At 42.5% G+C, this 27,541-nt stretch overlaps 1 protein-coding gene across 2 annotated transcripts in view; it reads right to left on the bottom strand.

Moving 5' to 3' along the window:
• MRPL32 (mitochondrial ribosomal protein L32) overlaps positions 1-27,541 on the bottom strand; it is a 75,464-nt gene that overhangs the window by 23,743 nt on the left and 24,180 nt on the right. The window contains exon 3 of one of the 2 annotated variants that reach the window (XM_069215997.1): positions 7,660-7,738. The exons of the other annotated variant lie outside the window; for it this stretch is intronic. Coding sequence (XP_069072098.1) covers positions 7,660-7,738 — 79 coding nt within the window. The remainder of the gene's footprint in view (positions 1-7,659; positions 7,739-27,541) is intronic. 2 annotated transcript variants of the gene reach the window in all.

Genomic DNA, 27,541 nt, shown 5'->3' with positions numbered 1-27,541 from the left:
ACCGGGGAGACATAAGCCCTCATACCTGAGCAAAGGCCTGTGATCTGGTTCAGCATCTGCAACGAGGCAGTCAGCGTCTAGCTGTGGGTCTCTGGTCGGAATCTCCCTCTTGCATGTATTGGGACAAGGAAGTGATTTTATAACTAACATGTCATCGTGATCACAAAATGTCCCTACGCAGGAATGCCAAATCTAAACTCCTACCACGTCTATCGGCAATGTACCAGACTGTATCCTTGACTGAAGCACAGAGTGAATATGTTATGAAGAACTCCAGTGCTGAAGTAGGCAAAACAGTGTGATATGAATAAAAAACAACACCGTAGAACTGGCTATTTGAAAAATAACAGTACGAAGCCTAATAAAAAGCATTTAGAGCAAAGTGCACAGAGGCTCTAAGCTGTCAGCAAATGAATAAAATACATTCAGGGCAAAGTGCACAAAGGCCTAAAGCCTGAAGCTAATGCGCAAAGTATACGTAAAACTAACCACACTACACCCTCCCCTCGTCGGTAGCAAGTGGTTCCAATAATATAAAAGCATGCCCCAAATATAAACAAGATATATTTCGACAAGGTAAGAAGACAACAAAGTCATAAATTTAGGAAACATGTGACGATAAAGCCAAATTCAATATAGTGTCAATTTTGCCAAAGAAAAAAATCCAATTGTCAGACAGAAGCAATAGAACTTAGGAGCTCCTCCACTTCGATATATGTTAATATCGGAAGATCCACGCCACAAAGTACCATGGAGCAGGTGTGTTCCAAAGCCCCAAAACCATTCAGGGCGGCACCCCGTGCAGGGCCTATGAAAGAGACAATACCATCTTCCTCCAGGAAGGGAATCTCATAAACCGCCTCACGAAGCAGACGCAACCGTAGTGCACAAGTCTGGGAATGAGCCCTAATCGGGAACATCAACAGATCAGGATCGACCACCGGAGGGCGCTGCAGTGAGAGACAGAAAGCCAGTGCATGTTCAAACGAGCACCAAAGGCACCGAAACACGGGTTGCACACAATCCAAAACCGATCTGAATGACAGAGACCAGTCACACTCCAAATGGCCCAGGAGTGTAGCTCCAAAATGCTGCATCATGCGTTCACGACACAGCTGCGCTGACGGGAGCAGCAATATAGGATCTCGTCGTGGCGGGACAGCCATTGCGAAAAAATAGCAACAATAGCAAGACTCCAGCCAACAAAGCTAAAGTAATCGGGAAACCCCCAAAAATGCTTCCAAAAATAGAGTGTATAGCCGAAGGTATCAACCCGAATATGGAAGAGAAGGTGTGAGCGAAACCAACACCAACGGCTTTGAAAAAATGAGCAATACCAGCAGTGCTGGATGCATTAAATATACGTCTAACAAGTTCACCGAAGTGACTTGGAAAGTTAGTATTCAAAAGGGACTGTATCTCCGCCGATGACCTTGCCACCTGAAGTGCGTAGGTCTCGCTAGCAGATGTAAGGGCCACATGCTTTTGAAACAATAAAGCTTTCAGCCGACTCAACTTGTCGAAATCAACCTTGGAAGTAGCAATATGAGGCCAGATGTCTGCTACCTCCCTAATTTGAGTGGGGGGAAACAACACATTCCCGCTGCACGTAACGGCCTTGTTGACAACGACAACGTAAACTATTCCGGCACGCATGCCACAGCAGCGTTCGCTGTTAACAATGTAACTGCCGTTAGAAAGCACCTGGAAAGTGTTTTTAATAACCGGGACTGGAACACCCTTCAAATAACAAGCTAAGTTAGCAATCGAAGCGTTACACGCTCCGTGCAAGGACAGCTGTTTACAAACCATGGAATGGCTGACAGAAGCTTCGCATTTGCTACCGCTAAGAAAAACCTCTCTCAAACCATTAACACATCTGTATTGAAAGGGAAGCTCCCACACCTCGTGTATGTAACTGTCTCCCAATAGTTCATATCTACCCACCGGAATGTGCTTCAAACAAGAAGTAAGTTGCAGAGTGGAGATAGGCAAATTAATAACCCCATGAATCAACCACTCAGCTGACGGAATCTCAGCCACCGTGAAAGGCAGTTTCTCCAATTTCTCAATATTCAACATAACATATTTCGCTTCCTTTTTAGCCATCAACTGTTGTTGACGAGTCAAATTGAAGGAGATAAAGATCTCTCTGGCACGAATGTGCTGCCATGGAACGAGACCGCCTTCAAGGTTTGAAGAGTCCAACCCAGCTGCATGATAGACCGCGTCTGACTCTGCCCATGATATAAAGAAGACATGTCCGATTTAATAATGTCAATAGCAGAGGAAACAATGCTGTCAATCGTGTAAACACGGTCAGAAAGGGTATGCATGCCATTATCAACAACAGACAAAGTCTGCAGCAGATTTTCCTGATCAATCTGCCTCAACCGGGCTGCAGCCTCCTGTTGTGAAAGTTTCCAAATCTCATTATAAACTTCGTATAAAAACCTTTTCTTCCATGGTACCTTGGGACCTGACAAAAAATCTTGTAAATCAGTACCATTAGACAGTAACTTGAGATGTGACTGAACTGCATCCAGCGTGGATGACTTCAACCATTGTTGACAAAGCTTCCCCACACTGTACGTAGTTATAATATCAGCATGTTCTGGTGAAATGTAACGAGGGTCTGCCCTACTAGTCCTGAACCCCCCTGAAGAGGTGACAAAACGTTGATGACACTCATTAGTGTCTACGGGCCATAATAACCACCCGCCCGGATGCAATGATGAAGTGTTAAGCGTACCATTCTGGACCCAATGCGTAAATTCACTAAAAGTAGCATTCACATAGTGCTGCCAGTTGTTTAATTTGGAAGGGACAGGTATACTAGGCAAATTCAACTCTCTAATTGTCACCAAGCCCAAACAGCTAGTCTTTTGTACCGTGTCATTGAGGAAAATCATCTGCACAGGGATAAGACATGCTCTAAATAATGTATCCCTGCCTTGCATCTGCCAATTTTTCGTACCCCAAACACTTTAAGTCAACAGTCTTTAACCAGTATTCATACCCCTCGACCGAAAGTTTAGATACAAACAAATTTGAATACAGTAATTTAGTATCGGTCAATAAAATGTGCTTATTAGAATACGGCGCAACTTTAAAATAGTAAGACTTAGCATTCCGCTGATCATGCCCAGAAAAATATGCAAATTTATCATAATACGTTTTCGAACCCCCTTGTGGAGGAGTCGAGCAATGTTCCCATTGCACATAATTAAAAATGGACTTAGGGCTACTAGCTTTATGAATAAAGTGGTGTCCATAATAGTTGTAGCAAAACATGTCACCATGATTATCTCTAAATTGGTAAGCATCTTCATCGTCATAGACAGTATAATATTGCAAATCTTTTAGCATAGAATCTACTGTCTTCACATCCCAATCATCAGAAACAATGCCTGGTATAACAATATAATTCATTGATAACTTGAGGACATACGGTATTTGAATCAATTCAGTGGGACCATATATATCAAACATTACTTTATCCCACACAATCCCATCCGGAATCGGTATTGCAGAAATGTTCACATTGGACAAGTCTCTTTGAACCATAGGAGACGAAAAATGTGGTCTCAACACAGTCTCCACGTGCTCAATGTCAGATCGATCAGGAAGAAAATGACCATGTATTACTAGAAAAAAAGTAACTACAAATCCCAACCATAAAAAAAGAGTCATTACAGCCAAAAAAAAAGCCACAAATAGTTCCAAGGAAAAACAAAATATGTACGTTTAAGCCAACTCAGCAGCTTACGTGGACCTCGGACAGAAGACATCGAGGACGAAGAGCTGGACACTGCTACGTCAGCGTCGTTGAAGCAGCCAGAGGCAGTTCTTGCAAAAGGTGCAATTGTGAACAGAGAAGCAGATTGAGGCTCTCTCCTAGGCACGCTATAAACCACATGTTCAGAAACATCAGTAGAACGTACAGCAACTTGATCAAAAGATTCCATATTAATCGTTGTCTGTGGAACAATCGCAAGATCATCTTCCACCCTCCCCAAGCTCGGAGAGGAAACAGTGTTGGTGTAAATCACCTGCAGCGGGACTTCTTCCCCAGTAGTGAGAGGGATGCCGGAACTACTGGGTGTCCCTCTTGGTCTGCTGTGCAGAATCGGCCACATGTTGTAACTTGACATTATCAATGGAAACAAAGCGATTTCCTTTGGCCCCTTGCAGCGGCGGTAAAATCACATTTCTCGTGCCGCTCACCCCTAACACAGGGACAGGTGCTCGATAAGAAGGACCAAATTCTTTCTTTACTGCGACCTTTTCACGCACTAGATCCCCAATCCTGGGTATCCAACCAGTAGGTGTTACTGGCTCATCCTTAATTCCTGAGGAGGCAGCACTTGCAGAAGAGTTATCTTCACGGAATTGTTGTAAATCCTGCAAAACAGTGACACGATCATTTATGTCAAAGGGCGTAACTGCCGCCTCCACACCAGGACCATCTAGATCAGGAACATACATTCGTGTTCCAAACAGGCACTCATATGAAGTACGAACCCCCAGTGACCATCTAGGCAAGTTATTAAGTGCTCTCTGTACTCCATATAGGTGGGATAGCCAACTACGACCCGTACCTATAACTCTGGCCGTTAAGGATTGCTTTAAATCACGATTTAAACGCTCGACGACAGAATTTCCCTCGGGATGAAACGGAGACGAGAATTGGAGTTGGACCCCCAACAAAGCCATGGTGTCCCTGAATGCCTTAGAGGCGAAAGCAGGGCCCTGGTCCGAATGAAAAGCCGCAACTGCAAATGTATTGACAAAGATGCGCAAATCTTTAATAACAGTCCGAGCGTCAGCCGAGCGTTGTGGCCATACCCACAAAAATCTGGAGCACGAATCTACAGCAACCAATATATATTTGTATGCACTATCTGGTGTCAGCGGACCACAATGATCCAAGTACACACACTGTAAAGGTTTGTTTGAAATCAGAAGGGGCGTCTGCTGCGGGCGTCTAGCCGACGAAGCTTTAATTTGTTGACAGACGTCACAACAAAGGACATACTGCTTTGTCTCTTTATAGAGACCAGGCCACCAGTAACGAGCCTGTAAAAGTGAAATCGTGGCAGCCACACCAGCATGTGCTGCAGAAATTAATCGAGGTCTCTCAATTCTATTGGGTAGTTCACGTACACCAATGCCTGGAATATTAACAACAGCATTTAGCGCACTACTCAAGCAGTAACCATATTTAGAAGGAAATCCTTTAGGAAACGGCGTACCATCAGCCATAGCTTTTATGGCAGCCGAAATCTCTGTGGTTTGGAACTCGAACGAGTCACTGCGGCCACAGTGGCGACAGCCACTGCCGACTTTGCGGCTTCATCAGCCAAAGTATTCCCAGCAACGTGTATTCCAACGTGCTGGTGTCCAAGTGTATGCACAACATGGACCTTAGGAAGCGTTTCTTTCAGATCCGCAACCTTACCCCACAACAATTTATGTTTAATGGTGTTGCCTTTAGAATCTCTGAACCCATTAAACTTCCAATAGTGCAGATATTCATTGAAAGACTGAACACAGTAGTAGGAGTCACAGACCAGCAAGGTCAAAATCGCCGGATCCGCGTGCTCCAACGCTAACAAAAGAGCTTTGAGCTCTGCCAGCTGCGCCGTGCAATCTCCCAAGGTTTTAGTATAAGTATGTCGGGGGCAGAACACCTCCCCCTCCATAGTGCCACTCACCACCGCACATGCAGCAGAATACTGTTGTTTAGTCCCAACCGCTGGTTGCGCAGAGCCATCGGTATACATGACCACTTGATATTGGTCAATAGGCAATGTGCCAGCAGGAACTGGGTACTCTATTTCATATTGAAGAAATTCTTGAGTCTGCAGTTTAGGGTCAAATATATAATCTACATCAGTGGCTGTCAAAGACGTAGCCCATTGTATCCATTGCGGGTGTAAAACTTTCGAATTAGGAACACTCGCTTTTGTAACAGCCTCTAAAGCCGGAATCGGGGAAACGACAATGATGCGTTGGCCCTGGGCAAGCGGTCTTTCTTTAATCACAGCCATCTGTACTGCAGTGAGTATTTTCTCAGTCTGTGCAAATCGTTGTTCTGCAGCAGAATACAAGTGGGACTTGTATGCAATCAGGACTGTCTCACCCTCATTAAAGGGGACATACGTAAACCCAACAGCCCCAGGTATCACCCTGATGACTAAATGTGTCTTATTGTCCCGTGTGTGTAAGTGTTTAACTGCTAAGAGATCAGTCTGTAACTCTCGCAGTATGTGTGTATGCTCAATCGTCCAAAATTTACTCGAAAAATTCGGGCGAATCAGTTCGTATAAGGGTTTTATACGCGTAGCATAATCAGGAATGTAAGTTCTGCCAAAATTCAGAAACCCCAACAATGACTGGAGCTTCCGAACTGTATTAGGAGGCTGCAATAAAGCACATTTCTCCAAAAAATGTGGCGCTAGGCTCTTGCCCTCACTCGATAACTCATATCCTAGGAAAATGACACGGAGGAAGGCAAGCTTTGATTTCTTAAAATTAAACTTATAGCCAATATCAGCAAATCCCACAACAATGCGCGATACGCGCCTTAGATGTTGCAGAATCTCATTGTCTGTCAAATATATGTCATCAACATATGATAACGCTTCAGGGTCCAACTCGTGCAGCATTTCAGTCACACGAGCCGAAAACAGTCCTGGGCTGTTCTTATACCCCTGAGGCAAACAACAAAAAAAATTCAGAGAGCCAAACGCACTGAAACTGGTATAGTCCCGACTTTCGGGCGCTATATTTTGGCAGAAAAATCCATTCGAGATATCCAATGTTGTCTTGTATTTTTTACGCACTATATTGTTCATAAGCGCTGCGCTATGTGAATTCTTTATTGCATATGTGCGTGTGTGACTATTCAAATGTCTGTAATCCACCACTATCCTATATGAATGGTCCGGTTTAGCAACCGGAAATAAGGGATTATTCATCGGCGAGACACAGGGCTCAATTACACCCTGGTACTCCAATTGTGTAAGAATTTTCCTAACCGATGCCCTTGCCTCAAATTTAATAGGATACTGCGGCTGTGGCTGAGGTGTGCCATAATTGGAATTACATGATAAGGTGATTGACTATCCAACCCCACGTTATTTCTATATAGGGCGGGAGCCTGTGCTAGAGCCCATGTTTTACCATAGGACTCCGCTAGCTCTCTCGGAACAAGTGGTGAGAAGGAAGGTAATATAACATCCTCCCCAACCGGACAGTCACGAACAAAGTCAGGTGGCCAATCCTGTTCGGCCAACAGATCAGCATATGATTTTACCACATGGTCCCAAAAGATGGCGTGTACAATGCAGTCAATGTCCCCTTCTAATCGTAGAGTCACCTGATATACTCTATCAGGATCAGAGACTAGCATATCCGCTGTTTCGACTTGTATGAAGTCATCAGTTGCTTTCACCTCCAGATGCTCTAGAAGACTCCGGCGAACTATTGTGACCTCTCTGCCACGCTGTCTAACAGTGCTAATGCCCATGTCTTGTTCGTCAAGAGAACTCTCTTCTTGAGCGGCATGTCTAACTAAGACTGCTGCCACTTTCTTCTTTTTAAATTGCTGTTTTTGTTGCAGCGGTTTCTCTTCTTGTTTAACAGAAACCTCACCTGAGCGTTGTGAATCCTGTCTCGGTTTCACGTACTCCGTCCTCCGCTCTGACTGCCCACCTCTCTTCTCTGAGGAGTCCTGAAAGGAACGAGATTGGCGTGTATCAGTATATTGATATCTATCAGGCGTCTTCAAATTATCCCTATTCCTGAGATTATACCTATTCTGCGGGGTCTCCGGTTGCGGAGACTGTCCCCCATCTTTTTTAGGTGTTTGCTGTTTCTTTTCCCAGCGCTTTTTTGTACCCTCAGGTTGCTGTTGCTTAGCATTATCTTTATTATTTTTACCCTGCAATTGGGGTTTCTGCGGTCTAGCCACTAGGCTATCGCGACCAATACTTGAATATGTCTCAGCTATTATTCTCGGAAGTTCCCGCTCCTGATCAATCTGCGGAACATCCCGAAGATGCATTCGCACTGCTAGTGCTACTGCCTCTCCCTTGAGATTACTCAAAATAATAGAAGAAACCGAGGCAAAATTGCCCATCAACTGCATGCCCAAATCTAAGGCAGGGGCAGCCCCATATTCATCTTGAATTTGTTTAAGCACTTCCGGTAAATTAGCCAAAGTCGGTGTACCGTGTGCTGTAGTGTAGAGCGCGGCAAACACCGTACCCCAAGTATTACAAAGGTCCACCGGAGGAACCATCCCATACGGCAAACACATCGTCAAAATTCTATGTTTATCCTGAGGTCCCGTATGGGGAAATACTGCTTCCAGCGTATTAATTTTTTGCACCAGTCAAAATGGAGTCTCACGTTTAGCCGGTACCTTGCCCATAACTGAATGTACAGTGGCCGGATTGATTCCCGGAACCACTGCTTGTGGGTGCGCCGGAGCAGCACGCGCTGCATTAGTATTTAATGTCTGCATCACAAACTGAACCAGTCTTCTGTATGTTGTTGCTAAGTCTATATATAAACGACGCACATCAGCCACTGCCAAATTTGCAACCGCAGGATATGGTGTGTAAGTAGCCAATAAAGGCCAGGTCGGACCATCATTAGTCAACGGACCTAACCTCACTTGTGCTACTGTATGTGGGAGGGCGCCATCAAGCCAATTATGGTGTTCTTGATAAGATAGAGGTATCTCTAAGTAAGCGTAAGCCCTGTATTGTCCAGGGACATTCGCAACAGTATATTCGTGAAAAGTATTTGTACCCCCATCAGCTGCTGGAAATATGACCCAAGAATAAAAAAGTTCTGTTCTATAGGCTGAATGGGCGTCCACCACAAAAGTGACTGGACCCCCTGGACTGTCAGTCCATGTGCTATCAGATGTCCTGTGAGCGGGTGACGCATATTGATTGCTATATTCACTACATTAGGATTAGCCATTTGTAAAAAATAGCTCTAGGTCAGAGAAGGCACACCAATATCGGGGTTTTTCCTTTCAAAGTTCAAGCTTGAACAACCAACCACTAAGCAATAGGACGTATCCTGTGGTGGCGGAAACCCTCAGCCCCACGGACGTCTCCGCGTACGGAACCGAGGAGTCAAAATATATATGAGACCGAGAGAGTCAGTCGGACCTAAACATTAGAGCCAGACCAATCGTTGGTGGCGCCATGTCGCGTGGGCTCTCATTATCCTAAATGAGACTACTGGATTTCTAGGCAGCAGGATCGATAACGGTGTGGGGGACTGAGTCTGACCCACTTGTAACGAACTCTGTCACCCTAAATCCGGGTTTTGCTCCGGCTAACTAGCAGTGCCTCATTTCTCCCAGGGGGAAGAAATGATTAGGCAGCCGAGCGCATGACATCTTTGGAACTTCTCAGGGAAGTCGTGGTCACTCAGATCCAAACCAACTCTCTCATTTACAATATGGTCTCATATACAAATGACAAAGACAGTATAAGTTTTATATAATGTTTTAATAAAACGACTATTTTAGATAATAAGGCGTGAGCCGCAATAACCAGAACAATACAACATAGTAGGATTGAAATAGTCACCAGGAGAGTAAAACATAAGAACAAAGCTATCATATTGCCTAACAGTTTCTACTCTCCCTCTGCTTGTTCTATTTAGAGCACAGCATGTTAAGCTTCTAGCTTGCCTTTCTGAATCACCGGGGAGACATAAGCCCTCATACCTGAGCAAAGGCCTGTGATCTGGTTCAGCATCTGCAACGAGGCAGTCAGCGTCTAGCTGTGGGTCTCTGGTCGGAATCTCCCTCTTGCATGTATTGGGACAAGGAAGTGATTTTATAACTAACATGTCATCGTGATCACAAAATGTCCCTACGCAGGAATGCCAAATCTAAACTCCTACCACGTCTATCGGCAATGTACCAGACTGTATCCTTGACTGAAGCACAGAGTGAATATGTTATGAAGAACTCCAGTGCTGAAGTAGGCAAAACAGTGTGATATGAATAAAAAACAACACCGTAGAACTGGCTATTTGAAAAATAACAGTACGAAGCCTAATAAAAAGCATTTAGAGCAAAGTGCACAGAGGCTCTAAGCTGTCAGCAAATGAATAAAATACATTCAGGGCAAAGTGCACAAAGGCCTAAAGCCTGAAGCTAATGCGCAAAGTATACGTAAAACTAACCACATTACAGGAGGATCTACTGTTCTCCACCTCAACCTGTCCACTCTCCGCCTTTTTGCGTCGAGATTAGCGACAGCAGTTTACAGCTTTTGACCTTCTGCCAGAAGTCTGTAATGTTATCTTGGCAGCTAGGAGTCCCTTCCCCAAAACGGTATACGCCTGTTGTTGGAATAAATTTGTGGCTTGGTGTACAGACAAGTCTTTTGACCCCCCCTATCTGCCCCTCTTTCTGAGGTTCGTTTATTCTTTCTTTGGCCCAAGCAGTGTTGTGCTCTGAGAACCCTAAAGGGTTATTTGTCATTTCAGCTTTCCTCCAATTGCCTGACCGACCTTCCTTGTTTAAATCTCCCATTGTTGGACGATTTTTTTAAGGGCCTTACCCATCTCTTTCCTCCTTCCCCGTTCATAATGTCCCAATGGGATGTTGAACTTAGTTCTTACCTATTTAACGTGTGCTCCCTTTGAGCCACTTCACACTGTCCACTTCACCTGCTGACTCAAAATACTGTCTCCCTCGTAGCAATCACCTCTGTCCGCAAACTGAGTGAGCTGCAGGCCCTTTCTTCGAAGCCACCTTTCGTCTCCATCCACCCTGACAATGTGGTGCTTCGTACTAGGGCTTCTTTTCTCCCTAAAGTGGTCACGCCCTTATATTTAGGCCAGTCTATCACCTTGCCTACTTTTTATGCACCCCACATCCTTCTAAGGAAGAGGAGAGACTCCTCAGTCTGGACCCAAAAAGAGAATCAGGGTGTCTTGATGGTACAAAAGAATTCTGAGTGGATGATCAACTCTTTGTGGGTTATGTGGGTGCAAAGAAAGGTAAGGCAGTGCAGAAGAGAACCATCTCTAGATGGGTAGTCCTCTGCATTAAAATGTGCTACCCATTGGCTAAGAAGCAACCCCTGGAGGGCTTGCACGCTCATTCTACCAAAGCAACAGCTGCAACCGCTGCATTAGTATTTGGAATTCCAGTCTTGCACATCTGCCAAGCAGCAGTGTGGATGTCCTTGCACACTTTACTAGACACTATTGACTGGACAGTCAGGTCTGAAGGGACTGGTATTTTGCCCGTGGGTCCCACAGGACTTCCTAGTATGATCTTAGTACGTAGACCCACTTCCGGGGATGGTATTGCTTGGGTATCTATTCTAAGGTAAGGAATCTGCAACTAGAAGTCTCCATCAGATGAACAAGTTACTTACCTTCGGTAACTAATGATCTGGTAGAGACATATTTTAGTTGCAGATTCCTTACTGACCCACCCATCCTCCCTGCTCTGCGAACTGATTTCTGTGGTCAGGGGCTTACCTTTCAGGGCCCTAGTTCTGGGGAACCAGAGTCAGTAGTCTTCATGGCTCTGCGCTTCTGCCGTGGAATATTGTGAAAAGAAACTGACCTCGGTGCTCGGGGTGGTACTTATATGCGACACGTGATGACATGTCCGGCATCCATGGCGCCGGCGACTGGTGCAGAGTCGACTGACGCCGCCGGGCGGCGTGGGAGGGTGCTGCTTGAGGGGGGGGTCTCTGGATCCAGACTGGCGCCTGGTGGAGGTTCTGGGGTGGGGAATCTGCAACTAGAATATGTCGCTACCAAATAATTATTTACCAAAGGTAAGTAACTTGTTCTTTAGAGCTCCTAAGGAGGAGAAACTACAGAGACTGCAAGATCTAGCAGCTACGCTTTGTTTTAATTAAAAACAATCTGATCACATCAATTCAGTTTTTAAAGACCCGACCTCCCTGGAGAACAGAGGATTAAACTGCAGTTCATTTTTACCACGTTCAAGACTCGGGAGCGAGAAAGATTTTCAGAGTCTATTTTCCTCCAGCCCACTGAATCTCAGTTTAAGATCCAGTTAGGCAAATCTGATCACCTAATTCAGATTTAACTGCACTAAACAGGGTGTAGCTCTTTACTGTTGCTGGGAGCGCAACTATAGAACTCGTCATCAATGTTTACAAGTCTGACATTGTTCAAGAAAAATCTAAAAACCTGACTGTTAAAGCAGGCTTTCCCGTCCCAGACCAAAATCACCGCATTTATGCTTGCCCCATCTACACCCCAACTCATCCCCCAATAAGATCTTCATTTGTACAATTTGGCAGATTTCCATATGTACTTCAAGCATTATTTTTTAATCTCCACAAGGTCAGAAATCTGTAAATGAATAAGGAAATCTATTGATTTACATTCTGTACGTTTGCCGAAAGAGCTTTGTGAATTGTGCCACAATGATTATAGAACTGTTCAGACCTTCACAGTCTTTCCCTAGCCTGCCTTGGTACATCGCTTGAGATGAAGACCTTGAGGTTTTGTCTTCAACTAGAGAAATCCAAATTTACTGGGCCTAGCAATTCTGATGTATGGCATAGCAAGTGAATCTCTTGAATAGGCTCTGTCAGTCATTAACATTTCTGTACAACAGCTGCTCTAGAAGTGCTGTGTCACCGGTCTGTCTGTTAGTATACCAGCTCTGCACCCTCTAGGTATTACTTAGTAAATGGGATGCTAGATATGCACTAATATGTTTCTATGTACATGCACATTGTGATATTGGATCAGGTATTGTTACAGTGAAACCAAACCCTTTCTTCGTATCGTGTGAAGATTACTCATATGACCAATGTTGAGAATTGGAGGAATCAAGGCGTCGGCAATACCCACAATGGATTATTTTAGATTCCTTCTTAAATAGATGTTGGGGTAGTTTGTTTTTATATTGAAAAATATTCTTGTGTGATACTATGCTTCCCTCTTGTGGGCAGTCGTGGAATTTCTTGCAGTATTTTCTATCACCAGAAAATGTTGTAAAAAAAAAAAAAAGAACTACTTTGTGAATTGCCTTTTGTTTCGCTATTGGGTTAAATAATCTCATTACGAACCAGAATTTCATATGTATGTTAGGAAAAAAGAAACAAGTACATTGGCTTACTAAAACGAACTGAAATTCGTGCAAACTCGTATTCAGGTGGCACCATATTCAAACAACTGTGAACTGCATATGCCTATGTTGATAAATAGTTTTTTTCAGATTATGTGTTTATTTCTAGTTACATATAGTTTCTTTAGAAAATATGTATCACTACTATGTCATAACAATAAAATACACACACACTCTTTAAACCTATTGGACTAAGTATATTTTACCCATTGTTTTAATTATGTATTGTATGTGCATATGTGTGTGTATTCATATGTGTGTGTGTGTGTGTGTGTGTGTGTATTCATATGTGTGTGTGTGTGTATTCGTGTGTGTGTGTGTGTGTGTGTGTGTGTGTGTGTGTGTGTGTGTGTGTGTGTGTGTGTGTATATATATATATATATATATGTGTTGTTTCTGTGCTTGGCATGTTCGTGGGTCATTGCATGGCTCCTGGGTGGGTTGTTATACTAGATATCTATGAATTCCTGCTCTCATCTTATCACACTTATCTACCCATCATCATGTCATGTCTCTATCAAACTATCCTCCGTTCTCACTCTGACTCATCCCAAATCCTTTCTACTACTTTCATCTCCTAAATAACTCTGCCTAAGCTCTTCCCTCCGCTTCCACATCTAACTCACCAAACCTCACTCTACTACCATGACCTCCCACACAACCCTACTAAATTCTCCCGCATTTATCTCACCCTGCTACTATGCTCTCCCTAACCCTTCCACATACTCTTCCTTCCTCCATCCCCCTTTACTCATCCCAAGCATTTGGGTTCAGTAAATTAAGGATATACTCCCAATTAACACTTCTGGATTTCTTTCCTCCTCCACCACTTCATTACTCCAGTCAATCTAACTAACAAACTCTTATATCCGCGGCTCAAATTAACTCATAATAATACTAAAACTGTACTCATTATTTCCAGATACTAATCCATCACTAATTCTTGTTGGTTTCCAGAGTAGCGTGCTACTCACCGAAAAGCGCTTTGACGCCTTGTCATGGGGTAGTAAGCGCTATATAAATACGATTACAATACACATCCTGTAAAGTAACAGGTACTCCAACACGTGCAAGTCATTAATAATAAAGAACCTACATATCCAATTGCAAGGCTTTTTAAAGCAGAACATCAAGGCAATAGGAATGCATGGAGGTTCGTTTGCCTGGACCGAGCACTGAAAGGGAAAAGTTGGGGGTGGGAGGGTGTCGTACTTTAATCCTAAAATGACTGGAATCGAGATACATTATTATTCTTCGGACTAAGGCACCTTTTGGCCTGAATAGCGATGAGAAGCTGCAGGTTCACATAGGAGAACTGTCTAGCATACAGGTGGCTATGTCTGTCTATTGCATATTATTTCTTGGTGCAATCTCTAAGGAAAGAACAGTGGATCCACTATAAAATTCAGTATGGGTAGCATTTCAGGTAGTCCTCGAAGTACAAGGTGATATTAATAGCATAAATTATTTTGAATTTTCTTTTAGATTTTCTAGTTTTGGATTTGAATGTTTGAGGAATATAATATTTATGATAAATTGGGAAGTAATGCTATTTAGAGACCAGTATCAGTTGATTGTTAATATTGCTAAATATACGAGTACATTTTTACTTAATAGGTAACTACCATAAATTACGACAGCCATATGATGTGGGTGTACTACAATAGAGATGTATAAGCCGCGATATGTATTTGCCTGTTTAAGGTGCAATCAATACCACTTATTGGCAATATCACTTGTATCATGACAATTGTATTTGGATTTTATTATTAATTGAAATTTAGTTCAGGCTTACAGGGGTCATAGTTGATGTTAGAAATAGGGACTCTAGTTGGAAGTGGTTTGCACCCTGTCCAAGTAAGTACCCTCAATCTAGTCAGGGGAAGGTAGTCACACAGCTAAGATAACCCCTGTTCACCCCCCCCCCGGTAGCTTGGCTCAGGCAGGCAGGCATATCTCAGAGGCAATGTGTAAAGTATTTATACACAAACACAGTGAAAACACCACAAAAGTACTGCACACCACACCAGTTTAGGAAAATAGTCAATATTTGTCTGAGTAAAACAAAAACAAAATGACAAAAGATACAACATACACAAGCAAATTTACGAATTTTCAAAGATTAAATCTTAGTATAGCGCTTAAAAACACAATAGTTCCAATGGGAGCAATCACGGTGTCCTGACGAAGTCGCTTTCAACAGTCTGACGACACTAGCAGTGGAGTGCGGGCCGATCAAGGAGTTGCATGGACCCTGGGTACAGTACCTTGGAAAATGAAATGAAACAAAGACATTGCACCGACTCGTGGAGGTGAGGCATCACTGGAGCCGGTTTGGCTTCTGTTCCTTACTGCTAGGCAGGGGAGGTGAGGATTCTGTTACTTACAAGTGGAGGGGAGATGATACAGCATTGATGGCGAGGCATCGGTTCCTTCGGACAAGGCAGGATCGATCAATCCAACAGGTCAAGATGCAAGGCGTTGACTTTGTGGGGTCACGATCACACCATGGGACCACAGGTGCAGCAGCAGAGACTGAGTCTGTTACCAAGGGTGCAATGACATGGCACTCGGGACTCGTGCTGTGGTGGGACTTCTAAGATGCTGCGGCAGCATCGGGCCTGTGTGAAGGTCGCAGTCGTTGCAGTCAGCGGGGGACCACATCTCCGGTGCAGGGAGCAGAACGCAGTCGGATAGCGGCACTAGTTCCGAAGTCGCTTTGGAGTCCATTTGTCTAGTTTCTTCTTGATTGTACCACAGTTCACTTCCAAGGGCCAGGAACTGGATTTGGCACCATTTGGCAAGTCAGGATTCTCAAAAGGAGAGCCTGGGTGCTGGCATGTGAAGTATTTGATGGCCCTGAGACTTAACAGGCGGCAAGCTTTGTTCACACCCGTGGAGAACATTGGAAAGCAAGATGTAAAAAGCTGAGTGCAGTCCTTTCACTCCCAGGACAGAAGCAGCACGCAACAGGTCAGCACAGCAAAGCAATAGGCAGAGTGACAGTCCCTCCCACACCGCCCAACTCTTTCCTGGCAGAATGCCCTCAGTCCTGGAAGTGTTATAAATCTGTGATGTCAGAGTTCCAGTACTTATACCCATTTGTCTTTCAAGTAGGCAAACATCAAAGAGAAGATTTTGTAGTGCACAAGACCCTGCCTTCCCTGCCCTGGTCCCAGACACACTCCAGGGGATTGGAGACTGCTTTGTATAAGGACAGACACTGCTCTATTCAGGTGCAAGTGTCAGTTCCTCTCACCTCTCTAGCTCAGGAAGACCCATCAGCCTGGTGCTGGGCCATCAGGATATGCAGGACACACCTCAGCCCCCTATGTGTGACTATCTAGAGTGAATGCACAAACAGCTCAACTGCCACCCTGAGCCAGATGTATATTCCACAGACAGGCAGAGGCACAGAACGGTTAAGCAAGAAAATGCCTACTTTCTAAGAGTGGCATTTTCAAACCTACAATTCAAAAACCAACTTCACCAAAAGATGTATTTTTAAATTGTGAGTTTAGAGACCCCTAAATCCAACTCTCTGTTTCCAATGGGATCCTACACTTAAAAGGTATTTTAATGCAACCCCTATGTTACACTATGGAAGAGACAGGTCTTGCAATAGGGAAAACCGAGTTTAGCAGTATTTCATTATCAGGCTATGTAAAACACAAGGTACATGTCCTGCCGTTTAAATACACTGCACCCTGCCCATAGGGCTGCCTTGGGCGTACTTTAGGGGTGACTTACATGTAGTAAAAAAGATGGTTTGGGCCTGGTGAGTGGGTGCACTTGCCATGTTGACATGGCAGTTTAAAAATGAACACACAGGCACTGCACTACCAACAAGGAAGCAATAGATATTAAAAGATGGGCACTGTTTGCAAGGTCAACTGTGTGGTGATCTTTTGTTTATTTTTCTGATGTACTAGATCACACGTTCTGTGCAATAAAGGGAAGGGTTTAGTGCAACTCATTGATATCGAGAAAGGCTTGGTGCAGAAGAGTGCCTGTCAAGTTCATTAATTTGCGTAAACAATTAAAAAGGGAAAAAAAAAAAGAAAAAAAACAAGAGCACCCCATGTGGTCCTGTCATTCTTTTCTGGCAAGAAAGGTTTCAAAGAAGTGTTTCGTAAGACCACCCTCACAGATGCCAACTCTCACCTTGCACCTTGAGCAGATCAGCAGCTATTCAGTGGGACTTTTCAAATATTAAAAACATATTTGTATTTAGTTGCATCAGTGCTGGGTTATCGGTGACTGGCATACCAAATCTTTTGTGAAATTTCAGCATCATATGGAATTTATTCAAAGCTTCCACTCCAGTGACAAATACACATATCTGAGTAAGTGGGCAAACCACTCATGCCAGTACCATGGTGATGGGCACATTTCTGAATTGTTAGCAGCACAATATAGTAGGTTGTTGGGGGTGGAATGTAAGACTAATTTCTTAGTTGTTCTTAAATAATTTTTTTTTTTTTTTTTTTTTTTAAACAGATTATAACTCTGCTTTAGTTTATCTTGACCAGTCCAGGCAATCTACTTGTAAAGTGGAAAAGTTGGAAAATGATATCTGTTAACTATGCAGGGCTCTGTGGAATAAATATCAGTATAGAGCGCAAGTAATCTTTTTTATTTCACTGTCTGGAAGGAGAAAGGCAAGAGGTACTAAACTGTGCCCGAACTAAGTATAGAAGAGCAAAGAAAGCTGAATAAATACAAAATATGCATGTTGAAGTTGGATGTCATAACCTACCACTTATTAGTATAATTAAGGAGAGGTATCACTTATCTTAGGAGCCAAGGGAAGGATAATCAGTGGAAGACTGCATCACTAGAATCAGGATACTTGCTTCGATGTGTAAGTTTGGTGGGGCTGAGAAAAAGATAAGGGACTAACTGATTTGCAGGTCATTGAGGCGCTTGAAGCTACAGAGTGGCTTGCTCCCGTCAGAGTAGCCAGAAACGGAAGTGGAGAGATACATTAATTCATGGATGTGGGAGCACTCAATTGTGAGATAGCTGTTGACAGATTTCCTTTACCCCAAAATCGATGAACTGGTTACATCACTTGCAAATTACTTCACTCTTGACCCAACTTCTGCTTCCATATCAGACAGAGCTTGATCTTCCCTTCGAAGATTTAACTGCTTTCATTACACCAATGGGGCATATACATTTAAGAGAATGGCATTTGGACTGGTTTCTGGTTCTTCAGTCTTTCAAAGAGTAATTTGAAGGTCTTATAAGGTTTGTTGAGTGTTCGGTGTTACCAAGAAAGCCATCAGGAAACAGGCTGAACACGATGAAAGGGTACACTTGGTTTTGGAAAGGATGACAGGAGGCCGGATTGACTCTTAATGAAAATAACTTCAGATTTGGTGCTCACAAAGTAAATTAAGTAGGACATCAAATATCTGGTGCAAGCATTAGACCGAAGACAGATTTAGTCAAAACAATTGTGAATCTGGAAGAACCATGTAACAAGGAGGCATTTGCTTCATTCTTAGGTATGACTTTATACAACAACAAATATGATAAAAACCATGACGATAAAACTGTGTTTAAGATCACTAGTAAGAAGGAATATTTTAAGTTGCAAGGTGATTTACAGCATGCATCCAGTTTGCAGGCATTTGTATCTGGGCTTGAAACAATTTTAGACGTAGATGCTAGCTCAAAAAGGCGTTGGGGCTGTATTACTTCAAAAGAGAAATGGGGTTGAAGAGCTTATTGCCTGTGCATAACACCGACTTAAAGGCCTAGAGATAAATTACTCCATAACTGAGAGAGCCACCTGCCATAAATTAGGCACTATAGAACTTTTCATGGGTTACGTCTGTCAAAGTCCAGTGTAATCAAAAACCACTAAAGGAAGTGGTTATGAAAAAAAGAATTAGGAATACATTTCTTCAAGTATGAGGTGATGATGAATGCACTTCAGGAGTTCAGTTATGTGGCTGCATATATACCAGGTGTTAAGAACCACTCGCCTGATTGTCTCTCACACTTGGTTGAGACCAATAATGAAAATTCCTCGCTAGATGATGGTGACGATGAAATAACTGAAGAAACAGTGAATGTATGAGAGATCATGTTAGTTGTAACAGAAGATAAATGGAAGACTGAAATGGAAATGTACCACAATTTGTGAAAAGTGACTGATGCAATAAAATGTGTAAAGATAAGTGCACTAGATAAGTTCTGGCCCATGATACAAGATTAATTTGAAGTTGACAATGGCTTTCTGTTGAGAGGTACCTGGCTTGTGCCCCTGCGAGTCTCAGGGGTAGGTCGACTTCCTTTGTTCATGAGGGGCACATGGATTTGTGAAAAACAAGCAGAAACTCAGTTACAGTTTCCAGTAGCCTGGTGTTGACAATGAGGTTGAGGATTGTGTAGGACATTGTACAGGAGTAAGATGTTAGTTCCTTTAGAGTGTAGGAGACTCCCGAAACATCCTTGAGAGGAGGCTATTTTAATTAATAATGACCCATAATTCTGTTTTGGGTCAATTTGAGTTGTTCTTGAGAGATTTTGGTAGAAGACTTATGAAAAGCTCTATATACAATCCCGAAAGTAACGGTTCTATATAGAGCGAGACTGAACAAAACTCTGAAAGTGGCTTTTCAATTGCACTGAGCAAACAGTGTGGTTTAAAAAAAAATACAATAAAAAAAAAAAAAAACACACACTTACAGGGAAAAACAAGGTCAGAGCTTTTCACATGTTTCCCCATACATCCACTATGAAGATACATTTTTAACCTTTTAAAGGTTCCACTTCCAGTACTTTTCTGTCTCCAAGCTGGATGACATGGAGTAAAGGGCAGAGGTTTAAAGGTTTTAGTTGGTGGCAAGAAAAAGGAATTAGCTCTCCAGGAAAAAAAAAAAAAGAAAAGACTATTTTGATAAGGAAAATGTCAAAAATAGCACAGCTAAAGTTGGTGACAATGTAAAAATCACCTAACCTGTTGAATGTGCTCAATGGTCCACATTTACTTGAGTGTATAGAGTTTTAAAGTTTTTTAAAAATGCCACAAAAACGGATGATGGTAGAACATGGAACTCGAGTCAGGAGATGAAAGTCTGAGAATTCTAAGGCATATTCCTCTCAAAATAGAAGGGAAAAAAGATGGTGAATTTGATGCGAGTCAGAGAAAGAGTTCTAGGACTCCCCAAACGTCTGAAGGCATGCAAGTCTTTTTAAGGTAAACACAGCATTTGTTAAGTACTTATTTAATGTATCGCGTTTCTCTCATTTCAACTACATACTACTTGCATTCTGTTTTTTTTTTTAAATATGTTAATTATTTTGAATTATTTTTGTGCAATGTATTTATGGAGAACAAGTTACACTTTTAAACCTTTTAGGTCTCGAGCTCTCCTCCGAGACTCAGTACAGTTGGAGCTTAGGGTAACACGAGCAGCCAGGCTGGGTGCCCAAAGTGAGAAAGCACAATGACTGGAGGCAGAGAGGAGCACTAACAAGGTCCCTGCCAGTTGCAGCATCAAGAAAGGGAGATCAGCTATCGGAGATAAGAGTGAGACAGGATTTGACAGTGAGGCAGCTCCCATGGATAACTAGTATAGACCATTTGATCAGTACAATGGACTGCAACTTACCTTGGCAGCAGAGGTGAGCAGAAGGAAGGAGGTGAGGGAAGGCCAGTTGTTTGTAGCTCTCTGAGCAATTCAATTAAGCTAAAATAGATACAAGTGGGGGCATGCCCTCAGTGATTGTGGAAGAGACCTTACTTAGGGAGCCCCCTCTGGTCTACACTACACCATCTTCTAAACAAATTTAAACCTGGGGAGGTTGGCATACCTGGACTTGGTGCTTTAAAGTAAGAAAAGCCTAGACTGCCTTGAGCAGCTGAGAGGACATGAAGCGGGACAGGGGCCAAGCATGGAACATTGTTTTTACATCCTACTTGAATTAAAAGCAACACAATACTTTTTTAACCTGTGTTCTCTCCCAAGTAGGATGTAAAAACAATGTTCCTCGCTTGGCCTCTTTCCCACTTCATGTCCACTCCGCTGCTCATGGCAGTGAAGGTACAGGCCTTGAAAGATTTAAAGCCCTAAGCTGATGGTCTAAAGCGAATCCTCCCTACCCCTCAGTGAAAATAGATGCTTTGCAAAGAGTGAAACTACAATCAGGAATTTGGATTCAAGAGAGCTTGAATAGTGCGGCAGAGAGAGGCTGAATTTAGTCTATGGAGCTCAAAGAGCTGAAGGTTGTGTGAACTGTCGCCTGAAGTGAGGTGTTGAAGGAGAACAGGTGGGTGATAAATCTAAAGCAAAAGGACATTGCCCATTAAGCACAAACATAGTAAAAATAAGGCAAGCAGGTCTACCCAAAGCAATACCCTAAGTAATAATATTGACTAATATACTGCCATACAAGTAGGAACTGGACAGCCCAAAGACAGTAAATGAACTCTCAGGGAGAAGGTGGAACAGAACCATCTCTAAAGTATAATATAATGGAAATTCACAACCTAGGGGCAGCATTAGAAACAAAAATGTTATAAAGAATCCACGCCAACTCTTCAACGTTAGTCTTTATTTCGCATCTCTACTGCTCCATCTTCCACAGCTCTCTTCCTGACACCATATTCTCCTGTCGACTCAGGTCCCTCCTCAGACAACATTCTACTGTCAACTCCTGTCAACCCCCGGAATGTCCCAACTCTAGAGGGAAAGAGGAGCTGGAACATACCACTTTCTACATTCTACGACTCAAACTGTTCTCAGAGATAAAATACGCCAATAAGGATAAATTGCCATCAATTAATAAAACAACTTCTATTTATATATATTAAAACACATCTTCCATCCTAAACACAACAAAAGAATGTTAAAGCCCTTAACTGGATAATCATCCATGAGAATTTACACAATTGGGGTTAATATAGTGCCAACAGGCTCATGTGACAAACTCATATAGTCTTTATGCCAAACAGGAGCTCGGTGTAGTGAAGACGCGTTGAAGGCCTAGTAAGGAGTACACATTTATTGTCAAGTAGAAACGTGAAGAACAGGTCCGTTCAGGGAATGTACAAGGCTCAACTGACCTCAGGAGACTACACGTACTAGAATGTGGAATCTCCCTAGGTCAGCATAACGAGCATTCTAGTAAAGAAGACACACACTACATATCCCCCTTCTTTTCCTACAACAAGAAAATAAAAATGCGAAAGAAAAAACAAAGAAAAAAATAAAGTGAAAATAATTAAACATGAAAATCAGAGACGTCAGCTAAGTATCCTAACACGTAATCCTTCAACCAACCAGGAGGCGTCACTTCCCTTTTCCTTTCTACAGTCATACTGAAGTGCACACTGAGATAGACTCACATTCCCATTCTCTGACTCGGCAGTCGAGTCACTCACACCTACCTCCTCACTCAAAACACTATCACCAAGAATATGTGGAGACGGGGCGGCATCGTGACACGTAAACTCATCTTCTAACCATTCAGCCCGTACAGCCCTTCCCTTCTCACCTCTCTTACTGTTAATGTAGATTTCATTCCACCCAGGTCTCTGTATATTCCTAAGTAAAACAATGCGCTTAAGATTCCACACCTTATCATCACTCAGTTTTACGGCATTGTGCAAAACTTCCATAACACGTTCAGGCTCAAAGTACTGGCTTTCACCCTTCTTGACTTTATAAGGTTTCTTTACTCTAACCCAATCACCAACATTGATTTCAACAGGCTTGGCATGATTGAGCTTGTCATAATAAGACTTTGATTTCTCAAGAGACCTATCCAAACAATCCCTTACACTCTCCACTGACCAATGTTGGATGCTTGTCTCAACCAGCCAAGCAGGGTTATGTTTGCATCTCGGGCTTCTTCCCCTCATAATAACGAATGGACTGAGTCCAGTAGTCACGTTCTCAGTAATCCTATACGCCCACACAGCTTTAAAAATGGCAATGTGCCAATCCTCTCCTACATTCATAGCACTCTGAATTATACCTTTAATGACTCTATTGAACCTTTCTACAGAGATGTGGTTTTATGTTCAATTCCCACCCTCCGAAAATACTTCTTTGCAGCATCCGACATAAACTGCACACCATTATCACTTAGCAACTTAGAAGGAGTGCATTCTGTAAGGAAAACCTTATCCAAAAACTCCAGCACGCTTACCATATCAGCTTTTTCTAAAATACCAATTTCTGGCCATTTGGAGAACAAATCAATGAGGACTATTACAAACTCTTGAGAGCTACCAACTGGACCTAAGAGATCGATGGCGACATATTCCCATGGTTGCCTGGGAACAAACGCTTGCTGCATAGGTGGTCTAAGGTTACACAAACTCTTGTCCCCAGAGGAACATACATGACAAGTTCTGACAAATCTTTCCACCGACTTGTCAACTCCTGGCCACCAAAACAACTCTTTAACCACTGACTTAGTTCTAACGATGCCGAAATGTCCCTCATGACATAATTTTAAGACTACTTCCCTTAAACCTGATGGAGGAATCATTCTATCACCTCTCCAAAGAACATTGTTTACCACAGTGAGTTCGTTCCTGACCTCCCAAAAACTTCTGCATTGTTTAGGTAACAGATCCTTCTTAGGCAATCCCCCTAACACATATTTTAAAATCAACTGTAAATTGGTGTCCACCTCCATTTCCTTCCTCCAACTATTTTCATTAAGTGCAGGACTACCAGAATCATGTATAAGAGCCACATTCCATTCATATCACGGGTCATCAACACACCTCTCCAACAAATTAGGTAATCTAGAAAGGCAATCAGCCATTAGATTACTCTTGCCTGGTACATACACGATGCGATAAATGTAATCCTTTAAGCGCATAGACAACTTTGAAATTCTAGCCAAAGCCAGTACACTTCCTTCACTTGTAAGAAGTTTAATCAAAGGTTTGTGGTCACAGCAAATGGTTATGTCTTTTCCCAACACGAATGCTCGGAAGTGCTCTAAAGCCCAAGCACAAGCTAAGGCCTCCTTCTCTATAACTGAGTATTTCTCTTCTGGAGGAGACAACGATCTGGAAGCAAAAAGTATAATCTTTTCCTTACCATTACAATCTTTTTGAGACAACACAGAACTTAAGCCTTTATTACTTGCATCTGTGGTAACAAAAGTATCCAACTTAGGGTCAAAACTTTCCAAACATGCAGCCTTGCTTAATTCCCTTTTCACACACTCAAACCCATGGTTGCATGCTTCATTCCACATGAATGGAGAGTTCTTTTTGAGTAAAGATCTTAAATTGTAAACCTTACTGGCAAAGTTCGGAATAAATTTGGCACAAAACCCCGCAATGTCCAAAAAAGATCTTACTTCGTCCTTAGACACAGGAGGAGACACCCCAATTATAGCATTCACCAAAGAAGCTTTAGGTCTAACACCCTCACCACTTATCTCATGTCCCAAATATTCCACACTCCTCTTTGCAAATTTACACTTACTCAGTTCAACAGTCAACCCCTTATTACCCAACACATCCAACACATGTTCCAACCGCTCATCATGCATGCCCTTATCCTTTCCAAAAATTAAAATGTCGTCTTGGAAGCACATAACTCCTTTGATTTTCCCGAAAAGTTTGTGCATAAGACGTTGAAAAACAGCTGCTGCAGACGCAAGACCGAAGGGCATCCTCTTGTACTGGAAGCATCCAAAGGGTGTGATGAAGGCTGTTAGTCTTTTGGAGTCCTCCAATAAGGAAATCTGATGATATGCAGAAGACAAGTCGATAGTGGAAAACCAGCAAGTTCCCTCCAGACTAGAAACCATTTCCGTGATTTTGGGTAGAGGAAAACGATCAATCAGAATATTATTATTTAAATGTCTTAAGTCCACACATAAACAGATTTTTCCATTACTACGCCGAGCTATAACTACAGGCGAAATCCATTCCGAACTTTCAATTGGCTCAATCACATCCATTGAAATTAATTTGTCCAACTACTTGGAAACTTCTTCTCTGATCATAATTGGTACAGTTCCGACTTTATGAATTTTTGGTACAGCTTCCCTCTTTAATCTGATTCTATGTTCGAAACCGGTAAGTTTCCCCAAGCACCTATTAAATACTTTTGGAAATTTGGTTTCCATCAAGGAGGTCAAAGAGTAGTCTTCGTCGTTCATCATTAAAACCTTGTCTTTACCATTTGGATTCAGGATCATTTGTAACTGTCCTTGATCTTTCCAACCTAGAACAGACGTCCTTTTTTGGCCACATATAATTTGCCTCTTGCACTCCTATTCTTGAATGAGAATACCAACCACCTAAAACCGAACAGGTTTATTTTTTCTCCTGTATAACTTTCTGGCTGAATGTCAGGTGGGGAAAGCTGCTTGCCAATTTTATCCACCAAAGACTTGTTCCACACATCCACATTCACGATTGTGAATGGTGAACCAGAGTCTGCATACATTGTGACAGGTACACCACCAATTTCCATGTCACATATGGGTTTTTCCTTAGTGTTAACGTCCATTATATTAAGGATGATATCCTTATCCTCATCCACTCTCTGTGTCACATTTTACAACATTTTCACCTTCATATATATACTTACCTATTTTCTTTTTAGATTTACAGACTTTTGCAAAATGGCCCACCACTCCACATTTGTTACACTTCAATTTTAATGCTGGACACGACTTGGAGTGAGCTAAGTGGTCTTTGTTATCACATCTGTAACACCTTCTTTCAGTTTCCCCACTCTGTAAGGTTTTTCCAGGTTTGCGATTGGTCACTTTATAAACACCATCCTCATTTTTTCCAGTAGATTTTAGTTCGGATAAACATCTTTCAGAGATCTCTGCTTTCCTTACTATGGCTAAAATTTCTTCCAGAGGAGAATCGCCATTTATCCAAAGTCTCTCTTGAATAGATTGATTGCTGCAGTGCATGACAATTTGATCTCTAATAAGTTCATCATGTATTGTCCCAAATTTACAGTCTAGGGCCAATTTCTTTAAGTCTGCAACATAATCATCCACCAGCTCATTTTTTTCTTGTTTCCTTTGGAAAAACTTATAACGGACGATTCCCATACAGACTTTCGGTGCAAAATACTTGTCAAGATCAAGCATCGCAGCATTAAAAACACAAATATCGCCACTTACAGGGTTTTTAGACATCTTACTATATGTTTTCAGGCCCATAGGACCCAAGGAATGCAATAGAATCCTCTTTTTCTGTTCTGCAGACATCTTGTTATCAACGTCAATAGCACCTAAATAATTTAGAAAATAGTCCTTCCATTCTTGCCACTTAATGGGTGGAGAATTACCCATGGCCCAAAATGCTTGTGGGGGAACAATTGTAAAATTGGCTTGTGCCATATCCGAGGCAAATGTAAGGAACACAAATTGTACGTATATTAATTGCTCTTCCCTTCCCGGACCTGTTATTTCTTCCTTCTTCACAGTAGATATATTTTTTTCCTATTATTATTATTTTTTTTTTTTTTTTAATAAATCAAGTCCAACTTCAATTCTATTTCTTTCCTTCAATTTAAGATCAAAAATAGCACTGTAGAAGTAACATCCATGCTGCCATGTTTCTATTTTCAGTAAAATGTATGCGGAAGCCGCCTAAGTGCTCCGTGTATCTTTTTTTTTTCCTCTTTATATTACTATTTTTTTTTTGCCCGAAGGGCTAGCGTCTCCGTCACCAAGGAGACGCTAGGAAATGCTGCGTCAGTCTCCTTAGCGTGTTAGTCGCCAAGGAAACGCACAGCGGAAGCGGCGTCAACTTTCCCTGTGGAATGACGTCCAGGGGAATACACGCGCTGCGTCTGTTGCTAAGGGACGCTCGCGCTGAACTCGCGCTCTGTCAGCACGATACCAACGGCCGGTCAGAAAGGAAAAAAAAACGGAGGCCAAAAAAAAAAAATATATATATACTAAAAAAAAATAGGTATATTTACGGAAATGTCCCACAGCGGCAGTCAGGCGGCACAACACAGCGAGGCAGCAACGTGAAGTGGAGGAAAAAACAAGAATGATCCGGACTGGATAATACTGCGAAGGTTCAATGAAGCCGGCTCCCTCGTCGCCAAATTTTAGTGAAGACGCGTTGAAGGCCAAGTAAGGAGTACACATTTATTGTCAAGTAGAAACGTGAAGAACAGGTCCGTTCAGGGAATGCACAAGGCTCAACTGACCTCAGGAGACTACACGTACTAGAACGTGGAATCTCCCTAGGTCAGCATAACGAGCATTCTAGTAAAGAAGAGACACACTACACTCAGGTCTGTCTACTACTTGTTCTTTGAAGGAAGTCCTCTCCTGCATGTTGATCTGATGAATCCTTTCTTTTCCAGCATGCTTCATCGTAATTTTCTCTTTTAA

This window comes from Pleurodeles waltl, chromosome 2_1 (genome assembly GCF_031143425.1).
Source record: "Pleurodeles waltl isolate 20211129_DDA chromosome 2_1, aPleWal1.hap1.20221129, whole genome shotgun sequence".
NCBI lineage: Eukaryota > Metazoa > Chordata > Amphibia > Caudata > Salamandridae > Pleurodeles > Pleurodeles waltl.
This window is presented reverse-complemented; position numbering and strand designations above follow the sequence as displayed.